The 16,273-nt window shown below is 37.1% G+C and overlaps 1 protein-coding gene across 14 annotated transcripts in view; it reads right to left on the bottom strand.

Annotated features, from left to right (window-relative positions):
• CCDC88A (coiled-coil domain containing 88A) overlaps positions 1-16,273 on the bottom strand; it is a 193,960-nt gene that overhangs the window by 63,020 nt on the left and 114,667 nt on the right. For all 14 annotated transcript variants that reach the window (XM_033414195.2, XM_033414194.2, XM_004284379.3 and 11 more), the window contains 2 exons: positions 15,854-15,994; positions 8,606-8,778 (listed from right to left, as the gene is read on the bottom strand). In XM_033414195.2, the coding sequence (XP_033270086.1) occupies positions 8,606-8,778; positions 15,854-15,994 (314 nt within the window). The remainder of the gene's footprint in view (positions 1-8,605; positions 8,779-15,853; positions 15,995-16,273) is intronic.

Below are 16,273 nucleotides of genomic sequence, written 5' to 3'. Positions count from 1 at the left end.
TTTATTTTTATTTTGGATGATCTGTCCATTGGTGAAAGTGGGGTGTTAAAGTCCCTACTATGATTGTGTTACCGTCGATTTCCCCTTTTATGGCCGTTAGTATTTGCCTTATGTACTGAGGTGCTCCTATGTTGGGTGCATAAATATTTACAATTGTTATATCTTCTTCTTAGATTGATCCCTTGATCATTATGTAGTGTCCTTCTTTTTCTCTTGTAACAGTCTTTGTTTTAAAGTCTATTTTGTCTGATATGAGAATTGCTACTGCAGCTTTCTTTTGATTTCCATTTGCATGGAATATCTTTTTCCATCCCCTTACTTTCAGTCTGTATGTGTCCCTAGGTCTGAAGTGGGTCTCTTGTAGACAGCATATATACGGGTCTTGTTTTTGTATCCATTCAGCCAGTCTATGTCTTTTGATTGGAGCATTTAATCCATTTACATTTAAGGTAATTATCGATATGTATGTTCCTATTCCCATTTTCTTAATTGTTTAGGGTTTGTTATTGTAGGTCTTTTCTTTCTCTTGTGTTTATACCACATATTCTTAATCCATTCATCTGTTGATGGACACTTAGGTTGCTACCATATCTTGGCAAGTGTAAATAATGCTACTATGAACACTGGGGTACATGTATCTTTTTGAACACCACATTAACAAACTGAAAAAGAAAAACTATATGATCATCTTGATAGATGCAGAAAAAGCTTTTCACAAAAGTCAACACCCATTTAGAATAAAAACTCTGCAAAAAGTGGGCATAGAGGGACCATACCGCAACATAATAAAGGCTATATATGACAAACCCACAGCTAAAATCATACTCAACGGTGATAAGCTGAAAGCATTTCCGTGAAGATCAATAGTGAGACAAGGATGTCCACTCTCACCACTTTTATTCAACATAGTATTGAAGTCCTATCCACAGCAATCAGATAAGAAAAAGGAATAATAAATAAAAGGAATACAAATTGGAAAGGAAGAATGAAAACTGTCACTATTGGGAGATGACATGACACTATGGATGAAAGTGAGCAGGACCCTGTGGGACCCTCCCAAGCGCAAGTCCTTTTCATGTCCCCTGTTTCTTGTTTGTAGGAAATAGGCTTCATTCAGCCTCCTGACATTCCCTGAGTTCCAAAGGGCAGATTCAAACAGTTGCTAATCAGGGAAGGAAGGGAATGTAGAAACAAAGGAGGAATAGTCAAGAAACAGCTGTGCAGCAATAAAGCAGGGTCCTGATGCCTCCTAAAGGAATATACATAACAATACCTTTGAGTTCTCCTACAGGAACTAAGGCCCCCACCCAGGTGGAGGATGGTCACTTCAGGCTGAGCAGAAGATTCTTGGAATACCACCCTGTTACCTCACCACCAACCAATCAGAAGAGAGTGTGCACACAGGAGAAGATAACAAGACTCTGATCACCTCCAAAATTATTCTCCTTTTAAAAACTTTCATGGTCAAGCAGAATCTTCAGAGTTGGTTTTTGGACACAAGTCTACCTTCTCCCCAGGTTGCTAGCCTCCTGAATAAAGCAACCTTTCTTTTCCAACCAATACTTTTCTCTCAAACACTGTTCTTCAAACAGTGAGCAGCTGAACCTAAGTTCGGCAACACAGATAGGAAATCCTAAAGATGTAACCAGAAACTACTAGAGCTCGCCAACAAATTCAGTAAAGTTGCAGGATACTAAATTAATATACAGAAATCTGTTGAATTTCTACACACTAACATTAAACTATTTGAAAGAGAAATTAAGGAAACAATCCCATTTACCATCACATCAAAAAGAATAAGATATCTAGGAATAAACCTACCCAAGGAGATAAAGGACCCGTACTCAGAAAACTATAAGACACTGATGAAAGAAACTGAACAACACAAACAGAAGGAAAGATATACTGTGTTCTTGGATTGGAAGAATTCATACTGTTAAAATGGCCATACTAACCAAGGCAATCTACAGATTCAATGCAAACCCTATCAAAATACCAATGGCATTTTTCACAGAACTAGATTAAATAATCTTAAAAATTGTATGGAAACACAAAAAGACCCAAATAGCCAAAAGAGTCGTGAGAAAGAAGAACAGAGATGGAGGAATCACGTGCCCTCACTTCAGGCTACACTACAAAGCTCCCGTAATTAAAACAGTATGACACTGGCACAAAAACAGACAATAGATCAATGGAACAGAATAGGAAGCCCAGAAATAAACCCACGCATTTATGGTTAATTAATCTACAACAAAGGAGGCAAGAATATACAGTGGAGAAAGACAGTCTCTTTAGTAAGTTATGCTGGCAAAACTGGAGAGCTACATGTAAAATAATGAAATTAGAAGATTCTCTAACACCATACACAAAAATAAACTCAAAATGGATTAAGACCTAAATGCAAAACCAGAAACCATAAAACTCCTAGAAGAAAACATAGGCAGAACATTCTTTGAAATAAATCATAGCAATATTTTTTTTGATCAGTCTCCTAAAGCAAAAGAAATAAAAGCAAAAATAAAAAAATGGGACCTAATTAAACTTAAAACCTTTTTGCACAGCAAAAACAAAACGACAGGGACTTCCCTCGTGGCAAAGTGGCTAGGAATCCACCTGCCAATGCAGGGTACACGGGTTTGAGCCCTGGTCCAGGAAGATCCCACTTGCCGTGGAGCAACTAAGCCCATGCGCCACAACTACTGAGCCTGGGTTCTAGAGCCCACGAGCCGCAACTTCTGAAGCCCACGTGCCTACATCCCGTGCTCTGCAACAAGAGAAGCTACCGCACCACAATGAGGAGTAGCTCCCGCTTGCTACAACTAGAGAAAGCCTGTTTATTAATAAATAAATAAATTAATTAATTAAAAAACAAAACTAAACAAAAAACCCCAAAAAGACAACTTCATTGAATGAATGGGAGAAAATTTTTTAAATGATATGACTGATAAGGGGTTAATATCCAAAATATATAAACAGTTCATACAACTCAACATCAAAAAAGCAAACACCCCAATTAAAAAATGGGCAGAAGACCTGAATAGACATTTTTCCAAAGAGGATATGAAGATGGCCAACAGACACAATAAAGGATGCTCAACATCACTAATAATCAGGGAAATGCAAATCAAAACCACAATGAAATACCGCCTTACATCTGTCAGAACAGCTACCATCAAAACGAACACAAATAACAAATGTTGCTGAGGATGTGGAGAAAAGGGTACCCTCATACACTGTTGGTGGGAATGTAAATTGGTGCAGCCACTGTGGAGAACACTACGGGGGTTTCTCAAAAAACTAAAAATAGAACTACCATATGACCCAGCAATTCCACTCCTGGATATACATCTGGAAAAAAAAGCAACAAAACACTAATTCGAAAAGATACATGCCTCTGCTTACATTTTTTAAAAAACCCTAATTTTGAATGGAGAAATATTCCCATTGAGAGAGGAACCATAACTTATTTATTTAAGTGGATTCCAATTTTCACTGTAATGAACAATGTTTTGGCAAATAAAATCATTACACATAAAGCCCTGTATCTTTCAGGACAGATTTGTTTTGTTTTTTTAAAGTTTTAATTTATTTTTGGCTGTTTGGTCTTCGTTGCTGCGTGAGGGCTTTCTCTAGTTGTGGCGAGCGGGGTCTACTCTTCATTGCAGTGCGCGGGCTTCTCCTTGCGGTGGTTTCTCTTGCTGTGGAGCACGGGCTCTAGGCGCGCGGGCTTCAGTAGTTGTGGAACGTGGTTTCTAGAGCGCAGGCTCAGTAGTTGTGGCACAGGGGCTTAGGTGCTCTGCGGCATGTGGGATCTTCCCAGCCCAGGGATCAAACCCGTGTCCCCTGCCTTGGCAGGTGGATTCTTTTTTTTTTTTTTTTTTTTTTGCGGTACGCGGGCCTCTCACTGTTGTGGCCTCTCCCGTTGCGGAGCACAGGCTCAGTGGCCATGGCTCACAGGCGCAGCCGCTCCACGGCATGTGGGATCTTCCCGGACCAGGGCACGAACCCGTGTCCCCTGCATCGGCAGGCGGACTCTCAACCCCTGCGCCACGAGGGAAGCCCTGGCAGGTGGATTCTTATCCACTGCGCCACCAGGGAAGTCCCCAGGACAGATTTCTAAAATTACATTACATGTTTAAAGGTCCTTGGTATATACTGTCAAACTGCCCTGCAGAAAGTTCATTACAAATTTAAAATGCAACTAGCAGAGGATAAAAGAGCCTATATGTGAAACAATTTAACAACTGAAAAATGCCATGTTATTGTTCTAGTTTGAATTTATTTGAATACTAGGAAAGGCTAATTTTATTTTCTTATGACTGTACCATTAAAATTTCTTCTGATGAAAAGCTATTACATTTTGTGCTTTATAAGATATTTCTTACAAATATTTCTTTACAGGCTGTTAAATGCTTTTTTAAAAATTAAAAACAAATTTTTTATTGTGGTAACATATATATAACATAATATTGCAATTTTAAGTGTACAGTTCAGCAGCATTAGTTACATTTACAGTGTTGTTAAACTATCACGACTATGTATCCCCAAAACTTTTTCATCACTCCAAAGAGAAATTCTATACTCATTAAGCAGTAACTCTCTAATCTACTTTCTGTCTCTCTCAATATGCCTATTAAAGATATTTCATTTAAGTGGAATTATTCAATATTTGTCCTTTGTACCTGGCTTATCTCACTTAGCAAGTTGTTTCTATGGCTCATCCATGTTGTAGCAGCTAACAAAATTTCATCTTTTATGGCTGAATAATATTCCATTGTGCCTAAAGCACATTTTCTTTATCCATCTGTTCATGGCCATTTGGATTGTTTCCACCTTTTGTCTACTGGGAGTAATGCTACAATGAACATTGGCATACCAGTATCTGTTTGAGTGTCCGTTTTCAATTTTAGTGGGATATACCTAGGTGTGGAATTGCTGGGTCATATAAAACTTCTATAGTTAACTTTTTGAGGAATATTCCAATCCTTTGGGCTTCCCTGGTGGCACAGTGGTTGAGAATCTGCCTGCCAATGCAGGGGATACGAGTTCGATCCCTGGTCCAGGAAGATCCCACATGCTGTGGAGCAACTAAGCCCTTGCGCCACAACTACTGAGCCTTTGCTCTAGAGCCAGTGAACCACAACTACTGAGCTCATGTGCTACAACTGAAGCCCATGTGACTAGAGCCCTTGCTCTACAACAAGAAAAGCCACCACGATGAGAAGCCCGTGCACCGCAACGAAGAGTAGCCCTCGCTCGCCCCAACTAGAGAAAGCCCGCACACAGCAAGGAAGACCCAACACAGCCAAAAATAAATAAATAAAATAAATAAAAATTTTTTAAAAACCCTCAAACTATTAAAAAAATTTCAATGCTTTTAATTTTACTTTTTTTTTAAAGTTTACCTAGGAACTCAATTTAAAAATGGACAAAGGATCTGAATAAACATTTCTCCAAAGAAGATATACAAGTGGCAAATAAGCACATGAAAAGACACTCAACAGGACTTCCCTGGTGGCGCAGGGGTTAAGAATCCACCTGCCGGGCTTCCCTGGTGGCGCAGTGGTTGAGAGTCCGCCTGCCGATGCAGAGGATGCAGGTTCGTGCCCCGGTCCAGGAAGATCCCACATGCCGCGGAGCGGCTGGGACCGTGAGCCATGGCTGCTGAGCCTGCGCGTCCGGAGCCTGTGCTCCGCAACGGGAGAGGCCACAGCAGTAAGAGGCCCGCGTACCGCATAAAAAAAAAAAAAAAGAATCCACCTGCCAATGCAGGGGACAAGGGTTCGAGCCCTGGCCCAGGAAGAACCGATATGCTGCAGAGCAACTAAACCCGTGCGTCACAACTACTGAGCTTGTGCTCTAGAGCCCGCGATCCACAACTACTGAGCCCACATGCCACAACTACTGAAGTCTGCGCGCCTGGAGCCCATGCTCTGCAACAAAAGAAGCCACCACAATGAGAAGACCCCACACTGTAACAAAGAGTAGCCCCCGCTCACCGCAACTAGAGAAAGCCTGTGGGTCAGCAACAAAGAACCAATGTAGCCAAAAATAAATAAATAAATTTATTAAGAAAAAAGATACTCAACATTATTAGTCATCAGGGAACTGGAAGTCAAACCACAATGAGGTATCACTCCACACCCACTAGGATGGCTATAATCAAAAAGGTGTATAATAACAGGTATTGGTGAGGATATCAAGATGCTGGAGCCCTCATACATTGCTGGTGGGGATGTAAAATGGTGCAGCCAAACAGTTCGACAGTTCCTCAAAAGGTTAAACATAGAGCTACTATATGACCCAGCATTTCCACTTCTCAGTAAATACCCAAGAGAAATGAAAATATATGTATACACAAAAATGTGTACATGAATGTTCATAGGAGCATTATTTAAACAGCCAAAAAGTAGAAACAATCCAAATGTCCATCAACTCATAAATGAGTAACCAAAATGTGGTATATCCATGTGAGAGAATATTATTCAACCATAAAAAGGAATGAAGTACTGCTATATGGTACAACATGGATGAACCCTGACAACATTATGCTAAGTGAAAGAAGTCAGTCACAAAAGGCCACATAATATATGAATCCATTTATATGAAATGTCCAGAATAGGCAGATCTATAGAACTAGAAAATGTATTAGTGGTTCTGAGGAGCTGAGGGCAAAGAGGGATGGACAGTGACTGTTGATGGGTATGGAGTTTCCTTTTAGGGTGATGAAAATGTCTTGAAATTAGACAGCATGTGATGGTTGCAGAATTCTAAATAAACTAAAAATCACTGAATCGTACGCTTTAAAAGGATAAATTTCCTGATATATGAACTAGATCTCAATAAAACTGTGTTTTTTAAAAAGAATTTGTGTGAGAGAAAAACTCTTTGGAAACATGGGATCCATGGAGACAGAGAGTATTATTAAAGGAAGCCTTTGATAGTGGTAACTGCCGCTTAGAAGTGAAATTTATAAGGAATTACTTCTTGTTCTATCCAAATTGCAAATTATACTTTTACTCTGTATGTTAATAAATCCAAAGCAATTATATTATGATGTACCACCCACAAGTATGGTGTTAGTTAATTTGCATGTTCTCATTACAATTATTTATTTGCATTAGGTATAAGGCAACCTGAACTAAATTTATCCACCATGATTCCATACTTCATCACTTTAGTAAAGATCTATCCCAACAAAAACACTTAAAACAAATGTTAATAGAAGAAATCTATGAAAAGACACATTTTCAAAGGACAACGAAGATATGAGATGGTATTTGATGTAATGCTAGTTACTGGGAATACTTGCTATATCTGGCATATTTATTTACTCATTAAAACTATTCATTTACATTTTCCAATCAGTGTATGAGACCAAATTTTACTAATGTCTCTAAGTTGCTTGGAATTTTAATAATGCTATGCCCAAGTAAATTTTATTTTAAAATCAAATTCTAATATAGTGCAAAATGTTAAATGAATTCACAGCCATCACTGCAGTTCTAATTGCATGCTTTATCTAAAGACTGGAGAAGATTGTGCTAAATTATATGGAACCAACTAGTGCTCACTGTTTAGGCTATCCATTAACTGCCAGTCAAACTAATAACAGCAATCTCTTCCCTAATTTTCATGGTGCAGCTGTTTATAGAATATCCTGGGCGTGTTCACTTCAATAGATACATAATAATGCAGACATTCACAATGAAAGCTGTATTTTTTTGTTTTCAAATTTCCCTATGGACTGTACATTTTTTCTACCTTGCATATTCAACCACTTTCTTAAACTAACCGCTTTAAACAATCAGTAAATAAACTTAATTGCTATATTGTGGTTTTAAATTTAAAATCTACACTCCAAAGCCCAAATTCCAGGAAGACAAACCAAAAAAAAAAAAGGAAAGAAAGAAAGAAAAAAAGCCTAAAATATAAAACTCCTTTGTTCTTTTTAAACTGCAATACAGAAAATCTCCAGCAGAGACTGGTTATTTCTTTCTATGTGATTTACCAAGGAATACCTATGTGACATTTATACTGACTTTCCTGTAATGATCTTTGAAAGTTAAATAGATATTAATTTCATCAGCACTAACCAACCAGAATATTTACCATTTCTAAGTATTGATACATGACTCAGGCATTTCAATTACTCAATGCAGAAGATACACAAAATTATTTTTTTGTAATACTGTATACCCAAAATTCAGTTTTTTAGAACATTAATTTAAAAAAAGCTAAACTTTTGATCTGTATCAGTGGTTGCCAGTGTTTTGGATTTCAAGAAATTAAAAAATTAAGCAGACCTCAGTTTGCCAAGGAAAAACATTATTTTATGAAAGAAAGGACATCCTAACACTAGAAAAATAGGGCATGCTTTAAACTGATACAGAATAAAGGGCATCCTTTAAATTGATAAGATTTAGCATTAATAAAACCTTATGTCAGTCTACTTATTTTTCTCACTTTGGCAAATACTACCAAAAACTTTGACACAGCCTAGCAACTGGGAACCACGCGTCCATATTCCATAAGCCTAAAAACATTGTTTAGATCACCTTTGCAACTATATAAATTCAACAAGCCTTGAAAAGCAACAACTTACAATTCCTGCCTAAGCCTTCTTATCTTGGCCTTAGCATCTGCCAGTTCCACTGACAGATGTTGTCGACTTTCTGTTCGCTTCATGCCTGGAGAACCACAAGGTGACTGTGCAGATGAAGAGGCATGGGGTGGAAAATGAAGACCATCCCGCTCTTCAGAGAGTTCAACGATAGTCTAAGGAAATAGAGAAATAAATCACAGAATCACTTTTAGTATTTTATGTATCAGAGAACCAAACACATCAAAACTAGTCACTAAGTCTAAGTATTATACTGCAACATCAAAAAAGAATTCTTTGGTCAAAAATAACTTTGTCATATTTAGCTGTCATTTTTTTAAGTTTTATTCAACAGTAGATGGATGAGCTATTTAGTAGATAACACAAGAACAAGACTTAATACTTCTTTCCCTTCCCAGTGTTTTAACAAAAAAAAGTAAATTGTGGTAAAATAAGAACAGATAGCAACTGTTGGAAAGGCATAAAAGACTTGTTGACATAGTAAAGAAATTAACTCAAGAGTGATGTGTCTATAATTGTGCTGTCCAACATGGTAACCAGTAGCACAAGTGGCTAATCTCAAAGTTAAAGAGTTAAAAATACAGTTCCTTAGTCACATTAGCCACACTTCAAGAGCACAACAGCCACAAGTAGCTAGTGGTTACCGCACTGGACAGTGCAGAATTACAATCTTGCCATTCTTGCAGAATTGGACAACACTCCTCTAGAATTGTAAATAGAAACCTCAGAGGGACCTAAAAAAACCTCAGAAGTTTAGTTCAACCTCTTAATTCTGCAGCTAAGGTAACTGAGGCACAGAGACTGATTTGCCCATGATCTCACAACTAGTTCATAGCAATGCCAAGACTCCAGACCAGTCTCTTCACTCCATATCCTATGCTCTCTCTTACAATACTAGTTCTAATCTGCTTCCCATCTCAAAGCTTAACTTTATTCCTTTCTCTAGAGATCCACCATGGGACACAAATCTTCTATTTATCCTAAATCTGAACTTTAAGGGCTATTTAACCTACATGTATCTCAATCATATTCCTCCATTCCCCTAATTTTCCTCTTATTGGAAAATTCTCTTATTCTAAACCACTTTCTCAGATTTTCTTTCAAACTTCCCAGGCAAACAGAAATTGTCTTTGGTAGACATTTCATCTGTCTTTCTGCTCCAGATGGAATGGGTAGAGTTACACCTCAGGAACATGAAATCACCATCCTCACTTTGTCTCTCATCACCAAGTCTTACAATGACCTCATTGAATCATTACTTTTCTTCTTCTTTTTTTAAACCACCCATCAGAATTCATTTCTTTATCCTTGCAATACATTTGAGCACAAATCAAGGTCTGTCCAACTACTGCTTTCACTGATTCCAGTATTCCTACTGATAAACCTCAGAATATGACCTCCCAGTTCCCTTTCTCTCTACAACTCCACATCCACTTCCAATCCAATACATACAGGCTTCTCCAGTGAAAGAACCATTCCTCTCTTGCGCCATATCACCATTCCTATGCCTGAACCTCTAATCACTCAGTTCCCCCTTTTTGCCCAGTCAAATATATTATTCTTGGCTACCCTAGAGTTTCTACTCAGCCTGGAACTACAATTAGGCTGTTAAATGTCACCCTTACTTTCTAATTTAACACCACCATGCCATTCTTTTTTTTTTTTTTTTTTTTTTTGCGGTATGCGGGCCTTCTCACCACTGTGGCCTCTCCCGCTGCAGAGCACAGGCTCTGGACACGCAGGCTCAGCGGCCATGGCTCACGGGCCCAGCCACTCCGCGGCATGTGGGATCTTCCCAGACCGGGGCACGAACCCGTGTCCCCTGCATCGGCAGGTGGACTCTCAACCACTGCGCCACCAGGGAAGCCCACCATGCCATTCTTTGACTATGGCTCACTCTTTGAGGAAAAAACAAAAGGGAACTAATATTTATAGAACCCCTAGCTAGGGGATTTTCCAACAAGATCTTAACCAATACTATAATCGGCAATAGAGGATTTACATCTATTTTAGACATAAGGAAACTGAGGTGCATATAGATTAAATAACTTAACCAAAGTTACACATCTAATGGTTAGGTATAACAGGAGTTCAAATTCAAGTCTGACTCAAACACTATGTCATTTTCCTTACCTACCATCAGTTTTTCTATTTCTGCTCCAAGGTGAAAAAGAACTCTAAAAAACAAAACAAACCAAAAAAAATATACAGCCCTACTACAGAAATTGCCATCCACTTTCAATTAAGCTCTTTCCAATGCCCATCAATTCGTTTATTGAAAATCTTGATGATTTCCTGGCAAAATTTTCCCACAATGGCTGTTGTAAATATATTCCCTTTTCTCTACATAAGCCCCCAACTACAAACTGCTATCATCACTTCCAACAAATGACTCCTTCTCCAACTGTCAAAGAAACAAAACCACCTGTGATAAACTCCTCCATTTTTATGCATCTCTTATTCCCAACATATATTCCTTACTTCTATAACATTTTCAATTTCTCTCTTCCTATTGGTTTTTTCTCCTTGTTCTTCAAAGACATACAAGTTTCTACTATCTAAGGGAAAAAAAAAATCACATTTTTCCTTTACTATCCTTCTACTATTTCTCTTTCAGTGCTACTTTTTGAAGGGTGGTTTGTTCACTGACATTACTTCATCTTGTCCATCTACCCAGTATGTCCAGCCCAACTTCCCTGTCTCTGTGAAGGGAGAGACAGTAACTCTGTGAACAGTGTTACTAATTTCCATAGTAGCCCAAGCTCAAACTTCACAGAATCAACTTTTATCTGTATATTTTCTTACTGTCTCAATTATCTTTAATCTTGCCTTCTAACATCTCCTGTCTTTAACAGTAACACCTGCACACAGTATTAACTAAATATCTCTTTCATGAACAAACTAGAACTTAATTTCATGCCATCTTACAATTTTTCATTTACAATGTTTTTTTTAATAAACCAGATTCAATCTTTCTTATGCTTCCTTGGTATCCCTGATGTTATCCACCATAGTAGTGCGCACAAAAAGAGCTGCTCAAAAATATTTAACTGAATGATTCACAAAACGGAAAACTCAAGAAAAGTACTGAAGACACATATTACGTTTGAAATTAGCAGGTGGTGAAATTAAAGTATCAAGAACTTCCAGATGCCAACAAACAGAGCACAAAAGATCTATGGGCTGCAAAATATTTTTTAAAGAGAAAGAAACCTGGTATTGAGAAGTAAGAGTATCCACAGATATTTTCCATTAAAGATTATGTAGACATTTTGACTTTTCTCTAATAGTGGTAGTTTCTTGAGCTCAAGAACTCCAAACATTTTCAAAAAATCTGACAGGAAATGTTATTAAGGCATGCCTTTAATTTCTAAAGCCTTCTCTGATTCTTCCGATCCTAGACATTCCACTAATGGTTGCAAGTAATATCTTCCTTCTTTAAATTCCTACAGTATTTTTTTAGATATATGTGTCTTTTTTGGTACTTGTCACTTTCAAATTTTTATTACAGTTAATTCGTTTATTAAAATAATTTCCCTATTAGATTGTAACAATCTTTGGTTCTTTTTTGAAAGTTTGTCAGTTTGTTGCTCCCACATACTCTAGCACAAGATCTTGCAAAAAGCAGGTATTTATTAATATATGTTGAAGAATGAACATAAAAAGATACAACAATGCTAAAAAAATTCTGGTGACAATAATTCTACTTATAGAACTCGTCATTAAGGAAAAGAATCAGAGATGTGCTCAGCACAATCACAGATTTAGGCAAAGGTGTTATAAAGGTTAGGGACACAAGCGTTGGAGTTAGAATGGACAAGTTACCTAACTTCTCTGAACTTGAGAATCTTCATCTATAAAATGGGGTTATTGCACAGACTTACTAAGATAGTATACAATAACTTATAACACAAAGCTTGGCATAAACAGTGACGATAAATATTTGGTTTTTGGTAAAGGGAGAGGACTGAAGAGATTCTTGTTTCATAGCGTTAAGAACAAAAAAATGAAGGGTAATTAAAAACAGGGCGACCAAATTATATTTTCTAGATTGAAGTGAAACAATTATTACAAAAGATCAATAAAAACAGAAAAAAGGGCTCTCTGTTCTGACAAGGGGGAGCATCCCCTGTGGATAGCCTGCGGCTCCCAATTCTTGCCATGCCAGCAAGTGGAGGATTTAAGTGCTTTAGATGCCCACTTCAACTCCCAGTGTGAGTACTACTGCTCGCCAGGATACACACTGAAATGGGAGCGGACAACAAAGCCTGGAGCAGCCGACCAGCCTGTGATGATATGGAATCTCCCAGAATCAAGTGCCCAAGTATGAAAGAACACATTTCTGATCCTAATAAGCTGACAGTCCTCAGTGTCCTGGGAGATACCCGAGGGAACAGACACAGCAAACAACATTCTACTGATGTTATTCTAAAAGCCCTCCCCCCCCAGACTCAAATTTTCCTGAAGGAGATCACAAGATACAGTACATAGTCTATGACAGAGCTGAGAACAAGGGGATCTGCAAATTTCTAGTTAAAGTCAGAGTCAGATGCTGCGACAAAATTCAACGTCCCAGGGAACAGTTACATGAAATGTCTGGCAGCAATAGTTATGGAGCCACTTACAAGTTGTCCTGCATTGGTGGCCACAAGCCACAGGGTAGCCCTGCCTGAGTTTGTCAATTCAGTCTGGCTTGGTCTGGCATGGAGCCCACCTGTGTAACCATGAATATCAATGTGGGCATCAGAACAGCAGTCTTATGACTTCTGGATCAGTTTTATGAGAAAAGGAGACTCCTCACTGTGTCCACACCCATAGCCCCAAATCTCTACTGGCTGCCGCAAGAAATGCTACAGCAAGCACAGTGTGACCTGGATCTTCAACACATCATCTTGTGCTGGCAGGCCATGTTCCCGACCGTCACTGGCAGGATAGGAACAAAGATTATGCCTCCAGCACTAGCTCTGCAGTCCAGGCAGAATCCCATTCTATTCCTTCACTATGGTGCTAGCGGATAAGCACAGCACGGACAAGGAGCGCTATGTCTCCCTGGTGACGCCTGTGGCCCTTTTCAGCCTGACTGACACTTTCCCCTTGGGAAAAGAGGAGATGGTCCTGCAAGCTGAAGTGGGCCAGACCTGTAACACCTGATGGGATGGCTCTTCTCTCCACAATTCTCTTTCTACATAGTGCTGTGTACACAGAAAGGCCTTAAAAATATCTTTAATGTACAGATTTTTATTTGTTATTTTTAAAGCCTATTTTATTATAAGCTTTCTCTGCACTTAAAAATTAGCACCAAGCTATCTGTACTTTGAAGTGCTCCAAAAAATATGAATATGATATTTACTCTTTCTCTCTTTACTCCATCATGGCTAGTTAATTTTGTAGAGAAATTAGAAACCACAGCCATAAACATTGCTCTCAATATGCTATTCAGTGTGATACATAACTTTCTCCTATTTTGTTTTTTTATATAAAATTAATTAATAAAATATTTTGGAAGAAAAAAGCAGAAAAAAGTTAAAGGGAAAATGTTAATAAGAACTTGTTTCAATCCAATTGAATGATACCGAATTATTATATTTACATACTGTATTTACATGTGTCTAATATTTTTCACAATTATTTTTAATTATCTTTTCTAACTAGTCCACTGTTTATCCAAATTGAAGTTTTTTTTCCCCCAGAGAAGTGAGTTTAAACCAGCTAGAAATTTGTTTTCCAAATACCTGAGGCAGGAGAATGTGACTACATTCTCCTGCCTCAGGTATTTAGAAAACATTTTTTTCCTTGTTAGAAAAACAAATTCAACTAAAATGCTTAATCAGGCAGGATAACAGATTTTTAAACGGTTTTTCAAACAATCATGCTATATAGTGTTTCACATTCCTTTTAGTTTTGACACAAATCATGTAATGACAAGTATTTTGTTTATATTTCTCCAAAATAACATCCTTCTTCACTCCATATTAATTATTTCATGTAAGTGAGATCAAACAACTTTTACATATCCATCAGTCATATGAAACCAAAGTACAGCTTTTTGGAAGTAATTCCTAAGAAGCTGGAAGACACCTTTTCAAAATACCTTTAATATCTTGAAACGCAAATAGAGAAATGTTATAGAAAATGGATAAAACAGTAAAAAGACACTAACATAAAAAATTATATAGCATATGGTTCAAAATATGGTTCAGATTGAAAATAAAGTAATCTAAATATCTCAGGGTAAGGATGATATATATTAGGGATGTTGTGCAACTCACTCTTTTCTTCCTTTGGTCTCACTGTCTTAGATTTTTAAAAAAATTTAGTTGTTGCTCTAAAATATTTACTTCCTATATTTTCTTCTCTTTTAATGCCTTAAGAAAAACTGAAAATTCCCATCAGAAATGAATATATTTTATAGTGATGTGAAAGTTTTTTGTTCCAAAAAAATCTTTAGAAATTTCGCCTATGTAGTCTTTCATTAGTCCCAAGAGTTATCAAATTCTCTATAAATAAGTTCAAATCATCTCTCTCATGTAAATGGAGCAAATAATCAAAGTTTTACATTCTCCAGAATGACAGAGTACTTTGGTCTGCTATTAAGAAAATATTACTCACCATCACATGCAGTAATGTCTAGACTCCTTTAAAAATTATAAGGCTGCTTTCAGAGAGTGCAGGCAAAAAATCTGGTGCAATTTTACTCTTTTTAAAAACCAAAGTACTCTCTTAAAGGAGTTTATAATAATTCTCTTTTCTAAAATCATATCTCATTATACTGACTACAAAAATATGAGACCTTTCGTGGGACATTTTATTCAGAACACCTGTTATTCTCCTTTTATTAACATTTATTTTTCCAATCTCAAAATGTGGCAATAAAACTACAAAATTAACCTTAAGCAAATTCTTCTACCTTGAAAAGGCAATGATTTTTCCACTTACATCAACGATATTTTTAGTTTCATACTTCTGTACTGTTGCCAGAACTATGGGGATGAGTTAAAAAACACAAGAACAAAATCAGAGTAATTTAAAAGGAAGGAGAAAAGAAAACCTAATTGCAATGTGTTTACTAGCAATTTGGGGCTCTTATGCAGCCTTTCTGGCTCCTGTGTTGCACAAAAGACATATAGTACTTTATTACCTGTCCCTAAGAAACAAAGTATCAATTCTGAAAAATCTCTGAAGTTTTTTGGAAAGTAAACTTTCCTAATATACTAAAAGAAATTTACAAACCTCCGAATGCTCATCTCTCTCATCTATAAGTCTTTTTAGATGCAATACCATGTTTTTCAAGAGTGGTTCTATTTCCTCCTGAGACATGTCAGTCACTTCCATCCATTGTAGATCAAACACATTTTCCTGATTATGGGTTACCTTTAGAGAGCAACCAAAGTAAACAATTTTTTAAATGGCTAATACTTAAAAATACATTTAATTTTAGTATAATATTAGCTTAAATACTATATATCCCATATAATAAAAATATGAAAAGCAAATATATCTTGAAATTAATGAATGATGAAAAGGCTTCTACTAAAATTATTTTTACTAAATGTAATCTTTAAATGAATTTAGTCAACTAAAAAATAAGATATTTAATTTCTTTATTTTTTATTTTTTGCCACACCGCGCAGCGCGTGGGATCTTAGTTCC

Source organism: Orcinus orca, chromosome 13, assembly GCF_937001465.1.
Source record: "Orcinus orca chromosome 13, mOrcOrc1.1, whole genome shotgun sequence".
Lineage (NCBI taxonomy): Eukaryota > Metazoa > Chordata > Mammalia > Artiodactyla > Delphinidae > Orcinus > Orcinus orca.
Note: the sequence above shows the minus strand (reverse complement) of the source record. Positions and strands in the feature narration are given on the sequence as shown.